This window comes from Schistocerca serialis, chromosome 3 (genome assembly GCF_023864345.2).
Source record: "Schistocerca serialis cubense isolate TAMUIC-IGC-003099 chromosome 3, iqSchSeri2.2, whole genome shotgun sequence".
Lineage (NCBI taxonomy): Eukaryota > Metazoa > Arthropoda > Insecta > Orthoptera > Acrididae > Schistocerca > Schistocerca serialis.
The window spans coordinates 44,904,000-44,929,211 of record NC_064640.1 but is presented as its reverse complement, the minus strand read 5'-3'; the positions used below and the strand labels follow the sequence as shown (position 1 = coordinate 44,929,211).

The 25,212-nt window shown below is 36.5% G+C and overlaps 1 protein-coding gene and 1 non-coding gene across 2 annotated transcripts; one reads left to right on the top strand and one right to left on the bottom strand.

Annotated features, from left to right (window-relative positions):
* Positions 1–1,968: 1,968 nt before the first annotated feature.
* Trnal-caa (transfer RNA leucine (anticodon CAA)) lies at positions 1,969–2,043 on the bottom strand. Its single transcript has one exon. It is a non-coding gene; the product is annotated as a tRNA-Leu (tRNA).
* Positions 2,044–14,810: 12,767 nt separating this feature from the next.
* LOC126470672 (piggyBac transposable element-derived protein 4-like) lies at positions 14,811–24,009 on the top strand. Its single transcript, XM_050098665.1, has 2 exons — positions 14,811–15,501; positions 23,780–24,009. Exons 1-2 carry the CDS (start codon positions 14,811–14,813, stop codon positions 24,007–24,009), a joined length of 921 nt encoding a protein of 306 aa, XP_049954622.1.
* The last annotated feature ends 1,203 nt before the right edge of the window (positions 24,010–25,212 follow it).

The window sequence follows — 25,212 nt, the reverse complement described above, 5'->3', positions numbered from 1 at the left end:
TTAAATTATTTGACCAAATACAATTATTTTCACATCAGCTGGAACTGTTTTAACAGAGTCTTTCTATCTTACAGTTAGAAAATTTGATTTGTTTACCATAATTGATTTATTATTATTATTATTTATTTGATATAGCTTATTAGCCACACTTACTGTAATATCAAAATAATCAATATTCAAGTTTCTATTTATATTCTTACCAACAACAATAATTCTTTTAAGCATGTAATCGTATTCGAAATTGTAGATTTTTTGCTCGCCACCTGTCATAAAAGTAAATTCAGTTAATTGTTTATCATATACTTTATCTTTAAGATTACTTAACTGTTCTAAGTATGGAGTTAAATATGTTTTTGAGAAATAATCCGAAAAATCTCTTTCTATTTCCTTTTTTGAGAAATAATCTGAAAAAGCTTTTTTTACTTTATCAAATTCTTAATAGTTATGTCGTTATTTTGATTAATCTGATTCATTTTTTCATAAATCTGTGTATTGGTAACATAGTTATTAAATTGTGTTAAAATGCTTGTATATTCTGGTTTTGTAACAAAATTTAATAGTCCATTATCAAAACAATTTTTGTTAACTACATCTCTTGCATCAATTGGATGATTTACATCAATAAGTCTTCTATTTTTAAAACTAATAAAACCTTTAGTTATTTTAAAAATAGCATTAAATTCTTTCTGAATCTGTTTCATTGCATTGGCTATCGTTGGGTCTATTACTCATCGAAATTGCTTAATCATATTTTCTTGAATGCAGTTCTTCTAAGTCCTTCAGTTTGGCCTATTTTCTTTCCAAATATGTCCATTTATTAAATCCAAAATTTCATTAAACTTATAATTCTCACATAACAATTTTAAAACAAATAGGCACAAATGACCACAAATTACTCCATTAAAATTTTGTATTCTTTCTGTATTGGAGTATAGTTCATTTTTTCCTAAATACTTAACTAGCTGTTTTGGTATATTACCACCAAATGAATCAAAAACAAATTTTAAATTTTTAGCTTTGTAATAACAAATCCAATGAGGACCAACATGATCAGATGTATCTAAATTAACTATTCCGCATTCATATTCCTTTGGATGATTCAGTAATTCATCAATCATGTATACACTACGAAAGTTTTTGATTTTCAATTGTTTAACAAGTTTTTCTATATCGAAATTACTTAATATATTAGGATATTTATCAATTACTTTTTGGAAATTTCTTTTTACTTCCTTTAGTACAGTTCCAGCTTTCTTCTCCATTTCCAAATTATGTCCCTTTTGTTCTTCTAATTTCTTATCGGTTTTTTCCTTGTTTAGTACTGCATTTTTGATTGCTGTAGATCCATCCACTAAAGAATTAATAGTTGTTAAATGAGGTAATGCAGTTAATAATAAAGGTAATAATTAACCTTCACGTTGTGTTAGTCCTTTACCTTCTTTCCTTTTTGTTAAATACTCAATACTTTTTAACAACAGGTATAGCTAATGAAACAAGCAAATATCCAGCAACTTTCTTTTCTTTTTTCCTTTTTTGAACATCGGTTAAAAATGGTTCATTTGCGTTTAATGGTTCATTATTTAACTTTAATTTAATTGATTTTGATTTAGTTTTGCCACTAGATAGGAAAGTATAATCAATTTTAAAGTTATTCGTTTATATAGAATTAAAAATTTAATAAGGATTAATATTTTTATACTCCTCATCCATTGTAATCCACACCTAAACTCATTCCTAACTTTTGTTTCCCATACATTATTCCTCTAACTGCTGCTGCTGCAACTTTTTCTCCTAAAGAAGCATCACTTGCATGCCTTCTTTCTTTTGCAACTAACTGAAGTTCTTTATCAGCTTCATGGCTTTTTTCTAAATCTTTATGATCACTATAGGCAATATCATCTCGAATGAGATTTTCACTCTGCAGCGGAGTGTGCGCTGATATGAAACTTCCTGGCAGATTAAAACTGTGTGCCCGACCGAGACTCGAACTCGGGACCTTTGCCTTTTGCGGGCAAGTGCTCTACCAACTGAGCTACCGAAGCACGACTCACGCCCAGTACTCACAGCTTTACTTCTGCCAGTACCTCGTCTCCTACCTTCCAAACTTTACAGAAGCTCTCCTGCGAACCTTGCAGAACTAGCACTCCTGAAAGAAAGGATATTGCGGAGACATGGCTTAGCCACAGCCTGGGGGAAGTTTCCAAAAATGGTTCAAATGGCTCTGAGCACTATGGGACTCAACTGCTGAGGTCATTAGTCCCCTAGAACGTAGAACTAATTAAACCTAACTAACCTAAGGACATCACAAACATCCATGCCCGAGGCAGGATTTGAACTTGCGACCGTAGCGGTCTTGCGATTCCAGACTGCAGCACCTTTAACCGCACGGCCACTTCGGCCGGCGGATGTTTCCAGAATGAGATTTTCACTCTGCAGCGGAGTGTGCACTGATATGAAACTTCCTGGCAGATTAAAACTGTGTGCCCGACCGAGACTCGAACTCGGGACCTTTGCCTTTCGCTGGCAAGTGCTCTACCAACTGAGCTACCGAAGCATGACTCACGCCCGGTACTCACAGCTTTACTTCTGAGAGTACCTCGTCTCCTACCTTCCAAACTTTACAGAAGCTCTCCTGCGAACCTTGCAGAACTAGCACTCCTGAAAGAAAGGATAGAGCACTTGCCCACTAAAGGCAAAGGTCCCGAGTTCGAGTCTCGGTTGGGCACACAGTTTTAATCTGCCAGGAAGTTTAATATCATCTTGTTTACAAGCTTCATCTAATGGATTTATACCTTTATCTCCTATTGCTAGTCGTTCTTCAAGTTTAGTGTATGGTCCACAGTAATTAAATCCTGATAGATGCATCTCAGGCATTGGAACATTATTTAAAACCCAATTGAATAATCCTTTACCACGTGTTTCACTCTTCCAAAATGTATAAGGAAGATTATTCAAAATTACGTATGGAATTCCTTTTGGATTGTTGATGACCAAATCACTACATTTATTCCTACTTTTTCATTGTGATAATTCTTATTGCCAACTAGTTATTCACCATGAATTACTGCTAATTTACCAATTGATTATCTAAATCATTCATCGAAACATTTTCAGTTTTTCTGTGTATTTGTTAACTAAGGCTTCGCCAGTTTTTTGTCTAAACTTGTATTTACATCGGATGTAATTTTTTTGGAAAGATTAAATTGAACATTCTATTTTATGAAATATTTATATTTATTAGCTCTACTTGATTTTATGTTATTTGGATTATTGTCAGAATTTAACGCTCCTGATTCAATCAATATATCTGCATAATTTGATAGATCATAACTTGTGAACTGTGCATTCATATCATCCATAGTTATTTGTTTTTCAGTTAAAAGATCTATTAATCCATCACTTCCTTCCGATATTTTATTACCAATTGTTAATTTATCGCTTTCAAATTTTACATGCAATCTAACAACAAATTTAAAGTGTCAACAGGTTTTAATCCAAAAACTTTATCTTCACTATGATTAATGTGTTCTAACATTCTTTTACTTACATTTATTTTTTTTAACATATTTCTGATGATGGATTGTGTTTTCTTTCATCATAATTATCTAACAACTTTGTTATTTCTGATTCACTTAATATGTAATCTCTTTTGATTGCTGGAACATTGTTAAATTCATTAAAATAATAAGGAGCCATTTGTTTTTCAACTTCTCTATTTCCTTGAATTGCTTTTAAAACATTGACACCGAATCCTTCAATTCAGTGTTTTACTTGTAACTGGATGATCCCCTTTTTAAGTTTTTCATACTCTGTTCTCAGTTGTTTTTTCCATTTTTTAATTGTTCTTTTACTCTCCTGTTCTGTCTAGCTTTTTTAATGATATCTGGGGCATATTTTGCAAACATTTACTTAAGAATAAGAAACATTAATTAAGATATCTATGTTGTTATGAAGTGTTGTATTTTATTTATAAACTTACCTTCATTTGGTTTTCTAGACATATCTATTGTGAAAAATACATATGCTACACATTTCTTTAAATTCATCAAACTTTAAATCTCCACCAACAAACTCATGGTAAATATGATTTAAATTAGTATCATCTTATCTAAATATATTTTAAAAAATTAAGTTATCTCTTACTAGTTATTTTGCTATCTTAGAATAAGTTTGAAGTAAGTAAAAACAATCTATTCCTTTATGTCTTCCTCTAGTGAAATATTCTCCAATGATATCATGGTTTTCAAGAATGAAGTCATCGAATACAACAACTTAATTATCTAGGTATTGATCTAATGGGACAATTTCTTCATTATTTCCAATGAATGCAGCTATTTTTTCATCATGCTTATCTTCAATTTTTTCACATCTATTTATAAATTCTTGATATTTTGATTGTTCTAAACTCTTTGAATAAACATACAAATGTTGAATTTTATTCCAATTCAGCCATCCTGGAGCTAAAATATTATTATCAATCATTAACATTGTCTTACGACAACCACTTGGTCCAATTATTGCACATCTAATAGAATTTGGTAAAAGTTTACCTTATTTTCTGCGACTTCTTTCCTGTAATTCTTATTTTTCGCTGCCAATGTGATTTGATGATTTATTAATAAAATTTTGTAATAGTAAATGTGTAGGTTATTTCAATTAAGTGGTAAGTCATCTATTCTCCAAAAAAGATTAACTGTTCCAATACGGGATAGTTTTAGTAGTGTTTCATTTGTTGGTTTTTATTCAACTTTTCTAACTCCAAATATTACATCGATAAATGGTAAACTTTGTTGTGATGGAGAAACAATAGAAATTCCTATAGGTCATTACAGTATGAAAAATTTGGAAAAATTTATTCATTCGAAGAAGCCAAATATTCACATCAAAGCAAATGAAATTTTAAACAGAATTGTAATTGAAAGTGTTGTAAAATTGTATATGGACATAAAAGACAGCATTGTAAGTGTCTTGGATTTAGTAGCCAAACTGCTGAAGCTAAAGAAATCACTGTTGCTGAAGGTGTTCGTAAAATTATTCCATATGAGTTAATCAATATAAATTTTAATCTTGCTGATGAATGTTTGTGAAGCATACTGATTATTTTCTCAGAGAATCTAATATTATTGCCTCATTCAAGCTCAATGCAGAATTTGGTGGACCAATAATTCATGAACCAAATTATACTGTAAATATTCCAATTTTTGATCCAATTCAGGACTTAGAAGTTACTATAACTGACGAAAATGATAATTTGATTGATTTTAATGGTGCTTGTGTAACAGTTATTTTAGAAATTTCTCAGTCTACTTTGCTGATTCTAATATTTTTTATTCTTAAATAAATCATGAACAAAGTCGAAAGTTATCAGTTTTATTCATTCCCTGTGAATGAAAAGACTAAAAATAATTTGAATCTCCCCGTTAAGAACATAGAGATTAATATAAATGTTGAAGATGGTTGGGTTTATCCAAATTATGCTCAATTGTACATGAGTTTCAGTATTATTGGAACTGATGGTACAGATTATCCAACGAAAAATTCAGTAAGAAATTATTCGCTAATTATGTAGCAAAACTATTCGATGTTATCACCATAAAGAAAGGTAACAATATTTTGTCTAGAATGGAATTTCCATTTATTTCTTCATCGGCTTTTATTCGATTGACTTCGACTATAGCCAATGAGTTAACCATGGAAGGTCATATTCTTAATAATGGAAAGATAAAAAGTAAGAAAAATGAAGTACTTTATCCATTAGAATTATTTGGTGGATTTTTTAAAGATTATAAAGAAACAATGTGGGAAGGAGAGTTAACAGTCATTTTTTCATGGTCATCAAGTGCCGGAGATTCTATTTTTCGTTGGTCAGATTGTAACCAAGCTGGAGTTGAAAAAACTTCCAAAAATTGTTGTAGAATCAATGGAAATTCATGTTCCTGTTGTTAAATTTGAATCAGAATATTCGCTTGAATTAGAACAAGATAGTCTTAAAAATCCAAAAATCCCCATATCTTTCTTTGAGCCATTGACTGTAGAGATTGCTGGATTAGATGAAAACAGAAATTTTTAGTTAGATATTACAAATTTCTATAACAAAATTTGATATGCTTTATTATACCTTCGTTGTTTTCCAAACTAAAAGGAAAAATTATCAGTTAGTTGACGCATCTTTATTCGATCATATACGTACGAAAATCACATCGCTATGCTTTCAACTACATCAGTTTCAACTACTTTTTGAGAACAATAAAATTTTTTGTCTTTTTATTAACTATTTTACATCTTTACTTCTAACTACTTTTTTGCAACACTAATAAATTTTTATATCTCTAAATGGAAGTTGAAATTAAAATGTTTACTATAAACAAAAATAAATATTCTTTAACAGAACTTTTGGAAAATAATGTAAAACCAACTAGTGATTGATTTGGATTACAGTTACTTACAGAGAATTTAAATAACTAGAAGAATTTAAACCAATTACAGAACCATTTTGCGATAATATAATGGTAAAAAACAAACATGCTTTATAGAAATTACATTTTCTGTTTCTTCGAAAATCTCTATATAGTTAATAGGCAACGTGTTAAAACTAAATGCATATAAAACAAATTTAACTAATTTTTCTCTTTCTTCTTTATTTTTTGGTTTTTATTTTTTTGTATTCATGTTAATTTGTTAGTATCTCTGTTACCCCAATATACATATTGTAAAAGATCATTAAAAATAATACAGCAACTATTTTGTAACGAATCTGTTAATTTTTGCTACATTTTGGCTAGTGGAACAGAATAAAATTGAGCTTTTTCGAAATATCTGCTGTTATTACTTATTAATTGTAAACAGTCTGTTAATGGACTAAATTCTTGTTTTTTTCTGGAAATCTAGATTAATGTAATTATAAATTGTTGCTTCCAATCTTGTAATTCCATTTTCTTTAGCTAATGTAGAAGAAAATGTTTCCTTTAATCGTTTATCAGAACAATTTAAAAAATTTATCATATGGTCACCAGGCTGTTTGTTAACACCATGACTTGTTAATTGACAAATAAATTTATTGTAGATTTAGGCTCTAGAATTAGAATTAATGCATGTTAAACAGTCTTTTCCAACAGAATTACTGTTGTTAACTATTACATTACAATTTTCTTTACATTCTCCCTGCATTCTAAAATTAAAATTATTTGTTAAATATTTACAAATTTCTTCTTTGTTATAAATTCCTGCAAAATCTTGTGTTATATCTAAATTCAATAAATAATAGTGTTCCTTTTGAAGTTCTTCTAAATTTTATGGTATTTCTCTTAAAAGTGTATCACGTTTAACATCTGCTAATTCTATTTTGTAAGGAATAACAACAGGATTTTTATATTTTTGTTCTATAATTTTTATACCTTGGGTAATAATTTGTTTAGTAGCTTTAATTGTTTGTGTATTAGAATCTAGTAAATAAGGAATTTTTGCTTTAACTCCATGTCTTGCCAAACTAAATTTAGAAAAATCTAGATCTTAAAATACTATTAAAACCACCACATGCTTCCTTTTTTACAAGAAATTTTCCATTTCTCATTTCTCCTTCCCAATCTATAAAATCTGTTATTTTAATTACCATTATATTATGGCAAAATGATTCTGTAATTGGTTTAAATTCTTCTAGTTTTTTCCTTCGTTTGTATATACTATACATCCAATATTTGTAACAAGATTATTATTATTTAAATTTTCTGTAAGTAACCATAATCCAAATCTTTTGTTAGTTGTTTTTACTTTATTTCCCAAACGTTCTGTTAAGGAAAATTTATTTTTGTTTGTAGTAGACATTTTAATTTCAACTTCCATTTAGAGATATAAAAATTTAGTAGTGTTGCAAAAAAGTAGTTAGAAGTAAAGATGTAAAATTGTTAATGAAAAAGACATAAAATTTAACTGTTTTCAAAAAGTAGTTGAAATGGAGGTAGTTGAAAGAATAGTGATGTGATTTTCATACCTATATGAGTCAAACAGAATATGTTACAAATTTACAACGATTTTATGAGATATTACTGGATGATTGATTAGATAACTTCGATGTATATTTTATTACAGAGCAGATGGATCAGATGAGGTACAATTTCAAGGATTATTACGTGGAAAACAATGCAGCTACTAATATATCATAGCTGCATTCACTACATCAAATGCAAGGCTTATATTGTATGATATGTTAGATAAACTAGGAGAATCTGTTGCATATTTTGATACTGATTCTGTAGTATATATTGATGATGATAAAAATATTGTGGAAATAGGTTGTATGTTAGGTGAATTGACTAATGAATTAGGAAATAATTGGATTACAGACTGAGCTTCAACAGGGTCAAAAAGTTACTATTATGAGAAAAATGATGGAAAAACAGAAATGAAGGCGAAAGGATTCACATTAAATTACAAGAATATTCAAAAGTTGAAAGGTGAATCGGTGATAAGGTTAACAGAAAGTGAAGTTAAAGAAAAGATACAGCTAGAGTACAATCAGATAACAAGAGATGTTGAAACTAAAAATCTAGTAGACAAACAGGTTAAGATAGAATTTTCATTTCAGTATGATAAAAGAATTGTTCTAGGACATTATGGTATGGTGCCTGATGGATATCCAAATTTAAATAATTTATCTATATCTTCTAAAGTAAATAAGAAATTCATACCACATTCCTTATACAAATAGAATAAATTAGTTAGTTGCATTTTGTTGTATTCTGCATCGTCTAACTTTTTGGTTATAGAGTGATAGACTTTTAAAAATAACGAATAAGCTTTAATGTAATTTTGTAGGTTAATTATTAATTGGCAAATTAGAATTCACTAATTGCTTTACCATCATAGAAAAGAGAGAATCGGAATTTTCTATTCCCTCCCATATTTCTATATTTGTTTCCTCATAGCTATCAAAGTACTTTTCATATTCTTCTCTGTAAATTCTCTTTAATGCTCTAACATGTTTAGTATGATCCTGACTTCTTAAGTGTTCTATAATTAATGATGGTTTAAAATATGCTTTGCAAGTGTATTACACTCAACTTGTTTTTCTCTTGGATTATTACTTCTTTCGACAAATATGTCATACTGAAATTCATCCCATACATTAGTCATATTTATAAAGATTAAAAATTTAAAAGATTATTAAAATTTTGTTCTATATAAATGGACACTCTACTGAAGACGCTCAATAATGCAAGCAATTCTAATCTGTTTAAAAAGATTAGTGAGCTTGATGTAAATGAGTGTTATTACATCACTGATTATGAACATTTAAAAACTAGATATGGTGATAAAATTTCTCTTGAGCTCGATACTAAATTTAAAATTACTTTGCCAGAAAGATTCATAAAATAATAGATAACTAGGACTTCCAATTTTTTAAAGACGGTGACATTAAACTAAAATATAAAGGAATGAAGAGAACAAAAAATAATGATAACGAATTTCATGATCTGGAGTTTTTTGTGTAGCTGTAGAATTTTATTTGAAAATTTTAATTTTTTATGGCTTGCATCCGTTTATAAAAAATTATAGTAAGTAAGTTGCTAGTGCTTCAACCTAGCTGTTTATAAGAAATAACTGTTTCTGAGAAATAACTGTTTCTAAGAAATAACTGTTTATAAGAAAAGGAAGAACATTATTAAATCATCTGCAACTGCATTCAACGTACCCACTTACTACTCACAGCCTTTAGGGGTAAGTATTTCTGATACTTTGGTCATTGTCAAATGTTATCAGTTTGGGTGTGCAGTCATAATATATATTGGTAGTTACAATGATGAATAGGTGGCTGGTTTCCTAGGACAACAGCGTTTGGTGCGCAGCAGAGGTAGCCGATGGCCAGGACGAATTGACATATCCAACTTAAGGCCCTTGCCAGTGATGCATAAAGAGAAAAGTTCCAGCCAGCCACCTAGTCTGTTCTTGCCTGAAGCTGCAGTGGCAGGTGCAGTGACTGCACTCTTTGTATAGCTCAATGGTGAACTACTACACAGTACTCAGTACGTGTTGGGTCATCTCCCGGATCATTTGTGTTGCGTGCATTCCCCTGTGAAAACTGAGCGATTCATTGTTGATCACTGCCAATCATCCCAAGATGCCCTCAATGGTCGGGGATGTTGCACTCTGGCATACACACTCGTCTACTACCTGTACTTCAGTTGTAGGCGTGGCACTAGTTTTAACTGACAATGGAGGATTGGCACAGGTTGCGTATGAGGGGACAGTCATCCAGAATGTGGACACCAGGACATGAGTGTGCGGAATGTGCGAGTGTTTCAGTGATCTCTGACATCTAGGCATGAGAACTACTGTTATGTACTGGATCGTGGTTTAAGTGCGTTGTATGTTAACACTTCGCAATCATATGGCAGTGTACTCTGTCTTGCAGTGGTATTTGCTGTTGTCTCTATCCTGTCACACAGTAGGCCCTTCCTCCTTCCGAAGGTAGTGGAGGGAACCAATGTAGGAATTCTATAATGCTTTAAAAACCCAATTGCGATGTGGAGTTCCAAATTGATACCGATCTCTGACATCTAGCCATAACAACATTTTTCTAGAGATTGGATCACAGTATAAGTGTGTTGTGCTTGGTGCTCCTTAATACATTGCAACGGTATTTGTTGTTACTGTCCTATCATGGTGATGGACCCTTTCCTCCTTCCTTCATCGTCCTAGTGTAACTGAGAAAACCAGTCAACATACGAATTCTATTATACTTTTAAAACAGAAAATGCACTTAGCAGGCATGTAGTGGTCAGAGAACTCCATAACCATGATGGTATAATTCATGCCGAAATTTGAAATTGCAACTATTATTTCATACATCGCCTTTAAGCTAAGAATTGATGTAAAACTGCAGTAAACAACAGGAACCTTATTATCATCCCAATGATACATTTGTGATATAGGATTTGTCAGGATACATTTCAACAACTATATAATATCTTTACAAATTTTTTTTATGTTGAATTCATATGAATCTATCTTGTATTTAATAGAATACACAACTAATAAGTGTTTTTATAACATAATTTCTTATGTGCTCGACAGACATATTCATTGATGGAATTTCATTTGTCATATTAATTTAAACATATATTCTTATACAGTTGGGCAGAGATATTCACTTATGCTGTCATAACATTTGTCAAGCATGTGGTTCTTTATATTCTAATGCAGTTGAGCATAGAAATTCACTAACACTGTAATAACATTTGTCAAGCATGTGATTCTTTATAACAGTTTTAAATATATCCTCATTTTGCAGCTTTTTGATTTGTCTTAATGCATTAGAAAGTTTGATGCCTTGATTATATACATTTTTCTGATGTTGGGTCCTTGTTACAGCTTGTAAGTGGAGATTTTTACATTGCCATGTATCATAATTATGGTAGTCTGTATTGGTTTTCATTTTGTCCTGATTTTTTTAAATCACCAACAGACATTTCAGAATGTGTAATGATGGAATTGTTAAAATTTTCAATGCTTTAAAAAGGGGCCTACAATGTGTTTGAGGTGGGTTCTGGGTCATTATCTGAATAGTGCATTTTTGTAATTTTAAAATCTCATTTAGATGACAATTTGTTTTTCCCCAGAATACTATCCCATAGGATGCAATGGACTGACAATAGCCAAAATATACTAATCTGATACAGTCATTACTACAAACTCTTGAAATTGTTCAAGTACAAAACATGCCAAATTTAGTTTTAGTGCTAAGCTCACCACGTGGTCCTTCCAGTTTATCTGCATGCCCAGGAATTTTGAACACTGTACTCTTTCAAGTTGTTTGCCCTCCATGGCGGGATTTAGGTCGTTACGTTCACTTATTTTTCCATATTGCACATAATTAGTTTTTTTTTTTCATTCAGTGTTAGCTTGTTTGCACTAAATCATTTTTGTATATCTTGTAGGACATGGTCCACAGTACTGTGCAATGACTGCTTCATATCACTAACTATTAAACTAGTATCATCAGCAAATAACATGATTCTAGCTCTTCCCTCTGACACCTGAATATTATTAATGTAAATGAGGAACAGCAAGGGGCCTAATACACTTCCTTGGGGTACTCCTACTGTGACCTCCCTTGGATCTGATCTTAGTTTAATTTTTTGGTTAATATTTGGTGCTGTAATTTCAACCACCTGTATCCTCTTTCCCAGATACTACTCAAACCAGTTTTTTACCAGTTCTCTGATACCTATACCTTCAAGCTTTTCCAAAAGTATGCTGTGGTCAACAGTGTCAAAGACTTTCGACAGATCTAAATTTATCCCGACTACACTTTTTCCCTCTTCCAATTTACTGATTATTTCTTTTGTGTATTCCAGTACAGCTGTTTCGGTACTTCTCCCAGCTTGAAATCCGTGCCGATTACTGTTTATCAGATTGTGGATACTAAGATAATGTGTGACTCTATATTTCATTAGTATCTCTAAAACCTTAGAGAAAACTGGGAGAAGTGAGACAGGTCTGTTTTTTTCTATTTTATGCTTATCAACCTTTTTCAATGGGGGAACGACTTTAGAAATTTTCGGTTTCTGTGGAATCACACCCCCAGCCAATGACAAATTTGCTATGTGCGCCAATGATTTTGTTATTTGATTAGCTGTTTTCTTTACTAGTATTACTGGCACCTCATCTACTCCAGCTGACATCTTAGACTTCAGACTTTTAATCCCTTTTAAAACTTCCTTTTCATTTGTTGGGACTGCCATCATACTGCTGGCTGCCTTGGGTGCTGGTCTCTTAATCAGCCCCCCAAAATTCCTGCTTAATGTCTGGGGTATATTTAAAAAGTAATTATTTATATAATTAGGAATGGCATATTTATCTACCATTTTATTCTCCTAATCTTTTAGAATAATTTCCTTATCTTTGATAGGTACCCCAGTTTCATTTCTGTATTATGTAAATACAAAACCAGGATTTAAGTTAAAAAACATAAAATATGTGTATACCTAAAACAACCCCTATTGAGTAAAAATCGTTGTTGGTACCCAAACATTCTCTAAAGATACAGAAAATACAGTCATAAAAAACTTCGTTTTAACTGGCCAACTGATCACTGAGTAAGTGAGTAAGACATCATTTATGGTATGTAAATGCATAACAATTTCAGTTTCTTGTAGAAGGTTAAGTGTCCTCCTTTTGTGAACACCATATAAAATCGTTAGGTTCCTGAATGTGAGTGGCTGGTGACCACTAGATTTGTGATGGAATAATAAAGTTTCAAATTGAGGAAGTTGAGAACTCCCACTATTCAAAACTTCATGTGTCAAAATCATCTTACCATGGAATCCATTAAACGTTTCTGCCAGATGTCTAATGTCACATAGATTACTATAAAACACCATGCAAATTTCGTCCACATAATGTCTATAAAAACAGATTTTAGTGGAAGTAACGGAGGCCCACATAAAATAATTACATTCGAAATAGTTGACAAATACAACAATGATAAGCCCCATGGATAAACCATCTGAGAGCCTGTAAAATTTATTATCAAAAGTAAAATAATGGTACGACAACAAAAGTCTAAGTATAGTTATAATCTCCACAGATGCATCAATTCCCAAACATCATTACCAGAAAAATTTTTCTTGAATAAGGGAGATAGTCTCTTCTAATGGATAGATTTGTTATCTCCAAAGAGAACAAATTACTGCCCACTGGGAAAGATTTGCTGTGCCACAGTTTTATGAGCTCATTTGTATTACATATAGCAAAATTATCATGAGATAAATTCTTACTGTCGGTCAATTTACCCCCTTTAGTGACCAGTGGGAACAATAGTTCCCACTTATTTGTTTTCGCTGTTAGTTCAGTGGTAATCCGTGTTCCCACTTCTAACTTGTGCTAGCATCTCTGTTAGAGTGTGCTAACTACGTGTAGATTGTCAACGGTTAGGCGAAAGCTGTTGTATTTCTAGCTTGTTAGTCAATCAATGCAGAAGCGCGGTTCCCGCGTGAAAACGAGTCGCTGTTTCGACCGCTACAGCAATTTTTGGATAGTATGCTTTCCTTTTGCGTGTGAAGTGACTTGTGTTGTATTTATCTACTTTTATATTTATGAGGGAGATAGTGTTCATGTATATTTGCTGGATTTGACTGAAAATTACATAAATATTACAAGGTAAGTTAGTGGGAACTATTTTTCCCACTGAACTTGGGTGAAGTGCAATGTGTATGGCTGCGCAATCGGCATCATAGTTGTTGTTTGTTTCTTATTGTTTAGAATCCCTGGACTGACACCAGAAGAGGTTTTCAGAATTTTGTATGCTTTACCAGAAGATGTAGAAGATTCAGATATCGATGCTGACTCTGATGATGATTCTGAATCACCAAATACTTCTCAGATTTTGGGCGAAAATAGTGATAACGTTATTGTTTCAAATGAAGACAACTGTTTCAGTCTGACAATAGACACTAGTGAAATTGGGAACATGTCTCCTTGTCAAGCAAGTGTATCCGATTCAACCCCAGAAACAGCTGCTGCAACATTTTCTTCTAGTGAAAAAAATGTGGAATGAGAATATTTCCTATTTTGAAAATCGTCCACTGAAATTAGAAGAAAGCGCAGAAAATATTGCAAATTTCTCAAAGTCTGATAAAGAAATAAAATATTTCGAGTCAATATTTACAGAAGAGCTGTTGCTTCATATTTGCAATCAGTCGAACTTATATGCAAGGCAGGAAAGGTGTGTTGTGAAGTCAGGGAAGAAAACAACCAAAGTATCTTCCAACTGGCAGGACATTACTGTTCCTGAGCTAAAAGCTTTTTTGGGAATGCTTATTTTGATGGGTGTTCATCAGCTTCCACAACTCGGAAATTATTGGAGCAGTGATCCTATTCTTCGAGTAACTGCTATCTCATCGGTCATGACAAAGCTTCGATACAAAAAAATTGTTGAGAACCTGCATTGCAATGACAACAGCACGTGTGTCAAAAAAGGGAAGCCAGGTTATGACAAGTTACACAAAATTCGACCTGTCATCAGAGCAATATCAAATAAGATTTGTAAAGTCTACAAACCATCTTCTGTTTCAGCAGTTGATGAATTAATGGTGGCCTTCAAAGGACGGTCAACACTCAAACAATATATGCCAATGAAACCAGTGAAGCGTGGATATAAAGTGTGGTGCTTAGCTGATACTAGTACTGGGTTCATCATAAATTTCGACATCTACACTGGAAAAAGAGATACAAATGATACATCCAAATTTACTTTGGGTGAAGAAGTTGCGCTTACTCTAACAAAGGCAATCGATGGCAGCAAAAGGCTGGTAGCTTTTGACAATTATTTTACAACAGTACGAATAATGGAAGAGTTACAGTCTCATGGACTTTATGGCATCGGAACTGTTCGTCCAAACAGGAAGGATTTGCCTGATATGCTGAAAAAAAATTCCAAGCTTAGCAGGGGAGAATTCGAATTTGCTGTCAGGTCATGCATTGCAGCAGTGAAGTGGCAGGATTGTAAACCTGTTTGTATATTATCAAATTACCACAATCCCAAACACGTTACAACTGTTTTGAGAAGAAACAAAGATGGAAGCAGAAGTGAAGTATTCTGCCCATTGGCTGTGGCAGAGTATAATAAAATAATGGGAGGAGTGGATAGGTTTGATCAGCTGTGTGAATGGTATGCTGTAGGCCGTCGTTCATGGAAGTGGTGGCACAGACTGTTTTTCTTTCTTGTAGATTTGGCAGTTGTCAGTTTCTATGTTATGTAGAAGCTACAGAAGACAGAAGCAGACCAGCTAACATTTAGATTGCACTTGGCAAGGCAGCTTATCTCTGGCTTCTCAAGTCGTAAGAGAAGAGGAAGGCCCATTCATTTTCAAACACCAAAAAGAGGTGTGTCTGGAGTACCAGATGAAGTTCGTCTGGAGAAAGTTGGAACTCACTTCCCTACAAAAGGTACAACAAACAGAAGATGCCGCAAATGTAGCTCCAAGAACAAAGAAAAGAGAACAAAGATAATATGTAGCAACTGTCGTGTACCTTTGTGTGTAGCACCATGCTTCTCTAAGTTCCATAGTACATCACCTTAGTGAACTCAAAGGACAATATGAACTAATACAAATATAAATGTAATGTTTAACATGTTTTTGCACTAAAAAATAAAGGAAATACATTTTTTAAAATTAGCAAGTGAAGTTACTCCAGAGTTCGCTGGGAACAATAGTTGCCACTAATTTTTTTATACTCGTAGGCTAAACTCTCACTTTAAAGATTTAAACTACGATTTTATGAACGGTTTCTTAGCCCAATAAAGTGTTCATAAAAAGTCTACAACTTCCAGAAATAATTTGGTCACTAAAGGGTTAAGCGAAAACCTGGAGATATGCTCACCTGAATTCCCACCCCATTAATAACTGGATGTATTCGAAAGTCCTTATGAGTCTTAATTTGCACTCACATATTAGGGGCCTTTGGACTCATTATCCTAAAATTCTGTACTCTGTCAGGGGGATGATGTACTTACATCCTTTGAGGCAAACCTTAAACTCCTCATTGTAGGTTTTGGAAGCGTCATCATCTATTTCATGCATACTGTTCTGTTGGAAAAGCTGTGAGGTTTTGTCAATTTAGTTTTTTTCATCAACAATAACCACAGTATTCCTCTTATCCACTCATAAAATTATGTCATTCTCTGCATGGAGCTTTTTGTTAATAGATGTCAAAATCATGTGGTCCCTATTATCACGTTTCATGTGGGCAGACTTCTCAATAAGTTCACTAGGTTTGGAAGTGACTCTTAGTTTGTTGGAGTTATGGCAAGTGGAGGTGTCAAGGGCTGTTATAACATCTGCTACCAAGGAGATCGCAGCAGCTTTATCCAGACGTGGTTAGATGCAATTGTTATAACCTTTAATCACAAATAATTACGTGGATATTCAAACACACTCACTTAGAAACAATAGCTCATCACATTATAACAACTCAGTATCTCTTATTCGACTGCCGTGCCATGACATGCGGCCGGCGCCGTTCGTAGCTAGGTGGCGCTCCCACGCTCAGCCGAGTTGCGGAGCACCTCTATCGCCGTTTGCGCGTACTGTCGTGGCAGCACTGTTAAATGTTGTGGCACTGTCACAACACTTTTCCCCCCTTGAAAAAAAAACACTCACTTCCTTGGAGACATGGACAGTGCGGAGACATCCATGGCCTCCTGCGAGGCCCCGAGAAGATCCCGCGGAGAGACACGAGAGTATGGTCGAAAATGTCCAGGAAGGAAGCTCGTGCGTGGAACATGCCTCCTGGACGAGATGTTGGGTGAAAACTCCGGAGCAGCATCCATAGGTGTCGTGGACCTGGGGGTGTGCTCCAGCGAGATGGGTCCCGGAGAAGGCGGCGTCGCGACTGGGGCTGGTTCCGGCGTACTCGGAAGCGGTAGCGACTTCGGCTGCAGCAACACGTATGGTAGATTGGCTTCTCGGGCTGGTGGAGGCGAAGGAAGGGGTGGTGGTACCGGCGTGGCCACCACTCATGGGCGCATCTGGTCGTAATGGCAAACAACCATGCCGTCGTCCGTACGAATTTCACAAAGCCGGCAGCCGCGAAGAGCCTTGACCACCCCTGGAATCCATTTAGGGCGAGATCTATACCCTCGTGCCCACACGTCGGCGCCCGACTATTTTCCTGCACTAGGGGACACAGCACAAGGCCTGACAGGGTGAAGCAGGTGCAGTAGAGTGCGCGGTTGGCAGCCACGCAAGAGTTCAGCAAGGCTGCAATCACCCAGAGGCGTGAAGCGATAAGAACTCTGAAATTTCAGCAGAGTGTCATCTGTGGAAAAATCACCAAGGAATTTTTTCATCTGGCTTTTGAAAGTGCGGACAAGGCGCTCGACCTCCCCATTTGATTGCGGATGGAAGGGCGATGCTGTAACATGATGAATCCCTTGTCCAGTACAAAAATCACGGAAGGCCTGCGAAGAGAACTGAGGGCCATTGTCCATGATGATCGTCGATGGAAGACCTTCTAGCCCAAAGATTTTGGACAAAGCCAGCGTCGTCGCTGCAGTGGTGGGCAACGGACATTGAACAGCAATTGGAAGCTTCGAGAAGGCGTGAATCAACAGTAGCCAATATGTACCGAGGAAGGGGCCGGCAAAGTCAGCGTGCACCCATTCCCATGGCTGCGCTGGATCAGGCCACAGAGAGGGCATAGTACGAGGTGCAGCCAGTTGTTGAGCACACTGACCACATGCAGCAACCATGTGGGCGAAGTCCAAATCAATACCGGGCCAATAAACGTGCCTGCGGGACGGGGACTTAGTGCGAGAAATACCCCAATGGCCTTCATGCAACAGTTTGAGAACATCTTTGCGAAGAGAGGCTGGCACCACGACCCGTGGAGATGCGCCATCCATGGCCAGAAGAACAACACCATCACGAACAGACAGACGAAGGCGCAAGGCATGGTAGTTGCGAAGGGGATCCGATGCCCGGCCCTTAGTCCTGTCCGGCCAACCCCATTGAACAAAACCGATCACCTGATGCAGGACCGGGTCCCGCGCAGTAGCCAATGCGACCTGCGAACCTGTAAGTGGAAAACCCTCGACCGCACGACGTTCTTTCTCATCAATGTGGAAACAGAGTAGTTCATCATGATCGAAAACCGGGTCGGGGCCCATCGGCAGTCGCGACAATGCGAGACAAGTATAAGGCCCAACGTTGCAGGTGGTGAGGTGCCTTATCCGGAAGCAATGCTGATGGGCTGAACAGAGAGACCAGCGGCTTGTGGTCGGTGATGAGGTGAAACTTAGAACCATACAAAAAAACGCTGAACTTTTTTAGGGCATAAAAGATAGCGAGCGCCTCTTTTTCGATTTGAGAGTAACGCCGTTGCACATCGTTGAGGGTCTTGGAAGCATAGGCGATGGGTCGTTCCGACCCATCCTCATACCAATGGGCGAGAACAGCCCCTAGGCCATACTGGGACGCTCAGTCGCCAGAACCAAGTGCTGACCCGGACAGAACGTGGCAAGACAAGGCGCCGACTGCAAATGAGCCTTCAGGTGGACAAAAGCTTGCTCACACTCGTCGGACCAACAGAAAGGGACATTTTTGCGTAACAGTTGATGCAGAGGATGAGCTACCGCCGCCACAGATGGAATGAATTTGTGATAATAAGCAATCTTGCCTAGAAATGCCTGAAGTTCTTTGACCGTAGACGGCCGAGGTACAGCGTTAATGGCCGCAACGTGCTGACATAGAGGTCGTATACCCTCACGGAACAAGTGGAAACCAAGATACACAATGGAGGGTTGGAAGAACTGTGACTTGTCCAGATTGCACCTCAACCCAGCTGAATGCAAATCCCCAAAACAGTGAACGCAAATTGCGAAGGTGCTCCTCAGTGGAGGCCCCTGTGACAACAATGTCATCCAGATAGGTTATGCAGCCGGGAACGGAAGCCGTGAGCTGTTCCAAAAACCGCTGAAAAATGGCCGGCGCGCTAGCGATGCCAAATGGTAACCGCTGGTACTGATACAACCCACAAGGAGTGTTGATGACGAGAAATTCCTTGGAAGAAGCATCCAATGGCAACTGATGGTACGCCTCCGATAAGTCAAGTTTGGAAAAGAACTGGCCCCCAGCGAGCTTGGTAAATAACTCCTCAGGACGGGGAAGAGGATAAGTGTCAATGAGGCTCTGAGCGTTGACAGTGGCTTTAAAATCACCACACAATCGCAGACTCCCGTTTGGTTTAGAAACCACCACGATTGGCAATGCCCATTCGCTGGAGGTAACAGGAAGGAGAATCCCTGAAGCTGTTAACCTGTCAATCTCAGCCTTGACTGGTGCACGTAACACCACCGGAATAGGGCATGCGAGCTGTAGGTTTAAGAGTAATGTGGGCTTCAAAATCCTTGGCATGACCCAGACTAGCAGAGAACACGGTCGAGAATTCAGAACACAATCCATCCAGCTGTTGATACGGAATATCCTCAGATATGAGGTGCACATCATCATCAATGGAGAACCCGAACAACTGGAAAGCATCATAACTGAACAGGTTTTCAGTGCCCGCACGATCCACCACATAAAACGTGAGGGGCCTAACAACAGACTTGTAGGCGGTGGAAGCATCAAACTGGCCAATGATAGGAATTTTCTGCTTATTATAAGTTCTCAGATTTCGCGTAACTGGAGACAAGAGAGGGGAGCCCAACTCAAAATACGTGCGAGAATTAATTAGAGTTACTGCAGAGCCAGTGTCCACTTGCATGCAAATGTCTTTATGCAGAACATGAACAGTAATAAACAACTTATTTGTTTGAGAAAGCACACAGTTAACATCCATGTCCATTGCCTCATCCTCATCGACAGGAACTTTAGGGGACTGACACACAGAAGCAATGTGGCCTTTTTTCCTACATGAATTACACTTGGCCCAACGTTTTGGGCACGTGGCCCTGTCATGCTGTACGAAACAATGTGGACAAGAAGGAAGTACGGAACGAACCTGCTTCTGTGGTTGCTGTTTTCGCTGCGAGCGTTGCGGCCCAACGCGACGTTGTTTACGCGTGTGAACCGCCGCCACATCTTTGTGCTCCTGTGAAACAGGCAAATTGTCCATGTCGAAAGTTGACTGTACAGCGCCTACATCACACCACGCTTCTATTTGCGCGCCAGCAGCGTGAGACACTTCAAAGGATTGAGCGATACTTAGAACTTCCGACAACGACGGGTTTGGCAGTCGTAGGGCACGTTGCCGAACTTCTTTATCAGGAGCAAGCCGTAGAATAGCATCCCTAACCATTGAATCAGCATAAGACTCATGATGAGTGTCCGTGACAAACTGACATTTCCTACTCAGACCGTGTAGTTCCGCCGCCCAAGCCCGGTAAGATTGATGGGGCTGTTTACGACACAGGTAGAACGCCAAGCAGCCGGCAACGACGTGGGTGTTTTTTCGGCAATAGTTAGACAATAAGTCACATTTCTTGGAAGGACAGAGAGGCAGGTTCCTGCAGAGGGGCTAACTGAGATAGCAGCTGATAGATCTGTGGGGAAATCCAAGATAGAAATAACGACTTACACATAGGAGCGTCGACAACGCTGAAAGCCAAGAAGTGTTGCCACAAACGCTTCTCATAACCCTCCCAATCTTCAGCGGCCTCGTCGTAAGGAGGGAATGGAGGCGGAGAAGAGGAAGACAGACGATGAGTAAGCGACGTCGACAATGCCTGAATAGCAGCCGTCAGCTGTGTTTGTTGTACCTGAATAGCAGCCGTCAGCTGTGTTTGTTGTTCAATGAGCGCTTGCATAAGCTGTTCCATGTCTGCCCCATCACAAACACACAAATCCACAACGCACCGAAAATATCCCATCCTCGTCGCCAAAAAGTGTTATAATCTTTAATCACCAATAATTGCGTGGATATTCAAATACACTCACTTAGAAACAATAGCTCGTTACATGATAACAACTCAGTATCTCTTATTCGACTGCGACATGCGGCCGGCGCCGTTCATAGCAAGGTGGCGCTCCCGCGCTCAGCCGAGTTGCGGAGCGCCTCTATAGCCGTTTGCGCGTACTGTCGTGGCGTTACTGTTAAATGTTGTGGCATTGTCACAACAGCAATATTTAAGGCCTTTGTTAATGATATGAAAGCAAGTTGCATTAGGTTCACAACATATTCTGCAAAAGGAAATTGGACCTTCAGTTCCTAACCTGTTGCTGGGCTGTACTGGAATAAATGTTTATAAGATTTTGAAGCTCTTGTGTACCATTGATCAGCTGGCTAGTCTCCCAACTACAGCAATTTAAACACTAAGCAGATCATCAAAAACATTATCTGCATACATCTTTCAACATTTGTAGTAAAGGCTAAATAGTTAATATTATCTCTCACTTTGTACAAACACCTCATTTCCCTATCAATATGGATCTTCACACAGTGAAACACATAACACTTAGGAGACAGCCTTTAACGCCTCAATATCCTGAAGTGCTGGTGGATAAAAGTTGGGATGAGCTTCTTAGTGGGGCATTGCCTATTAAATCTTATATCATATTTAATTTCATTATCTTGTACTTCATTTTATGAAAAGAGGATACTTGAAGCAGCAAACCATCATAAAATTTATTTCAATACTTCGTGGCTTCTTGGTAAGATGGTACAACAACCTTACAATGTGATTAAAAAAGTGATCACAGGTTGAAAATATATTTTATTGGTTCAAAAATGATGCATTTGACCCAGGTAGGGCATCATCAGGTTATATGGAAGTACAACAGAAAATAATGAAGACCCAAACATAGACTGCAACCAAATTGAAACAAGAAAGGGAACATCATGTAAAGCAGGGTGATTGCATTTCAGTGATCTTATTCCTTTCATAGATAGGCTCTAAGACAAAAGTTGAACAGGATAATTTCTTACAACAGTACATGAGAGTGAACTTGTGTAATAGACATAGAGGGAAGGAAGATGATAAAAGTAAATGAAGATCTGTGTCCATTTCAGTCTACATAAGAGAAGAAGAAGAAGAAGAAGATAGAGAGATTCCTGTATGTCCCTCAAAATTCAGAAATGTAACAGGTGAATCAGACTTTATCTAGAGACTAAACAAACATTTTGTAGAATGAAAATAATTGTATGAACAGTTTATATTTATTTAATGTTTTTTTTCCTAAGAAGTGTCCAGAGACAGATTCAGGCATATTTCCAAAAGATATAAGATGTAGGGTGTACCAACTAAAGAGAAATGATATGGACAGACTGACAAGCTGCAGAAAAGGGATGAAGAGCAGACACAGTTCATTAAGGAGGATATACATAAGTATAAATGCTAATTATTAAATTTTAAAAAATGCTTGGTAGGTACAATACTTCTTGAGTTAAACAAGGGTTGTTAGGTTGCTCTCTTTTGAAGTATAGAGGGCAGTGTACAAACATTTCAACCTTGGCTTTGAAGATCCTCATACTGGTAGTTGCACAGCCTGTGCACACTTTGTTGTTGAGTTAGAGTCAGCTCAAGGTTTGGAATTAAAATATAATATAAGAAAAGATTATAGGTTACATAAAATAAGGGCAAAAAGATTTTTCAATATTTTAAATGAAAATGAAAAGAATGTGTTTTGACTGTCAGGAAAATCAACCCTTATCCAGACAGTTTATTGGAGAGGTATTTTACTCCAGACAGGTCTGGAAGTATAACTGTATGATCTTAAAATACTCACAAAAGAAAGCACACAAAGTGTTTAACCATACATGGCCTGAGACTGATTCAGGAAGGGACAAATGAAATTGTATCTGCTGTGAGAGACTATTTAAATTCTTTAAAGCAAGATATATTGAAAAAAGGTGCAGAAAATAATTAGTGTCTTATGATTTTCTGATTCTTGTGGCTCCCAAACCAAACACTCTAAAATGATAGAAATGCTTAAGAGTTGCATTGAAAGTTTAAAGATATCAGAAGGAATTCAGAATTATTTCCCAATACATGTGTATAGCTATTTTGCCTCCTGACAGGGTTTTTGGCCTTATTGACAAAGAAATAAGAAAACATGAAACAATCTATCTGCCTTTAGAATATTATGACATTTTGGGAAAGTTTGGGGAGGTTAAAGTTTGTGGTAGAGACTGGTTAGTTATAAAATGAAATCAATCTCTAAAGATGTGATGAAATCAAAATTGCTTTTTAAGATATCTGAGCCAAGAGTACTGCATTATGTAAGAAGATCTAAGATCAGAGCACAATGTGTTTTTTTAAAATAATTTGCTTCACTGACAGACATTGAGGTGCTGAAACCTGCAATGAGAAGTATTTCAATAATGCCTGAAGCAGCTCAACTTCCATCAGTGAATCACCTAACCAAAAATAAAGCCAATGACTTGAAGAACTTCACGTCATATATTGAAAATGAATCAGAGGCAGTTAAAGAGTTCTATTCAAAAGTTGTCAGAGGGAATGCTAATTATACTGAAGACAAAGTTCTGTATTATGAAGAAACTTTTCACTAAACTGGACAAAGATTCATTAAAGAGTACTATATGTGTGTGTTGTTTTGGATTTCATACAACACTCAATACAATAGGAAAATCTCAGAGTGTGAGTTACAGTGGTTTTATTTAAACTAAAGTCTTTCTTCAAAATTTACAAAACAATATTAGTGTGGTAGGACTGATCCTCCAAGCCTACCAATAACTAAATCAGAGATTCTTCCAAACATAAACTGTCTGTAGTAACCATACAACTTCACCAAACCAAGCCCCAGGTGTCTTGTGAAGAGCGGCGTGGAGTCCACATTGCCGTCACCTGAGTCCGAGAACGAGTAGAGGCCCTGCGAGGATGGCTCTGGTACACTGGCGGCAGTGGACGATGACGTGGTGGCTACGATGACACCAGTGGGCTCGCTTGGCGTGAACTACCTCTCCAGACTCCTGCACCAGCCTAATTACTGCTTGACGCATGGATATGGCTGGCTCTATTTGCAGTCACGTGTCGAGCAGAAGGAAAGGGGTCTGCGGCTGTAGCGACCTCTTGCAGCGTCATGGACTCCTCCTGGTGGTCTCTGGGAAGCGTCTATGTTTCCAGGACGACCGGTCAGGGTGACCCCTACTCGGTCTGGGGCCCGCTGTACCAGTCTGCTTCGTGGGAAGCGAGAGTTGCAGGCGCTTAGTCTGGGCACAGTATATGAGCTATTGTTTTAGTTAAAATTTCACTATGAGTTCCACAATAATTTTAAGATGTGAGAAACAGATTTTGTTACAGTGGAAATTTCTGTTCATGTGTTAAATTACAAGAAAAATATAAATTTACTAATTTGGTATAGCTTCTTATTCTGAAATTATCTACAAACTGTAAAGTACTAAACAGCCCATTATATTTAAATGCTTAGAATGTGTATTTGTAACACCTAGCTTAATAAAATAAAGAAGAAACATGAAAAAAGTGAATATGTTGAGTTTTGTAAAAATTTGTAATACATAACTTTTTAATTTTAGTGTAATGAATCAAAAAGCCCCTACCTAGTATGTGGATACAAATTAAGACACATAAGAAGGACTTTCCACGACATCACATTATTAATGTGATTCAGAACCTAGGTGAGCAGATCTCATGGTATTTGTGTAAATTGATCCCTAATAAGTATGTCTTTTCTGATAATTTTGCTATAATTAATAGAAAAAGTTCATAAAACTTTATTATGGCAAATCTTTCCC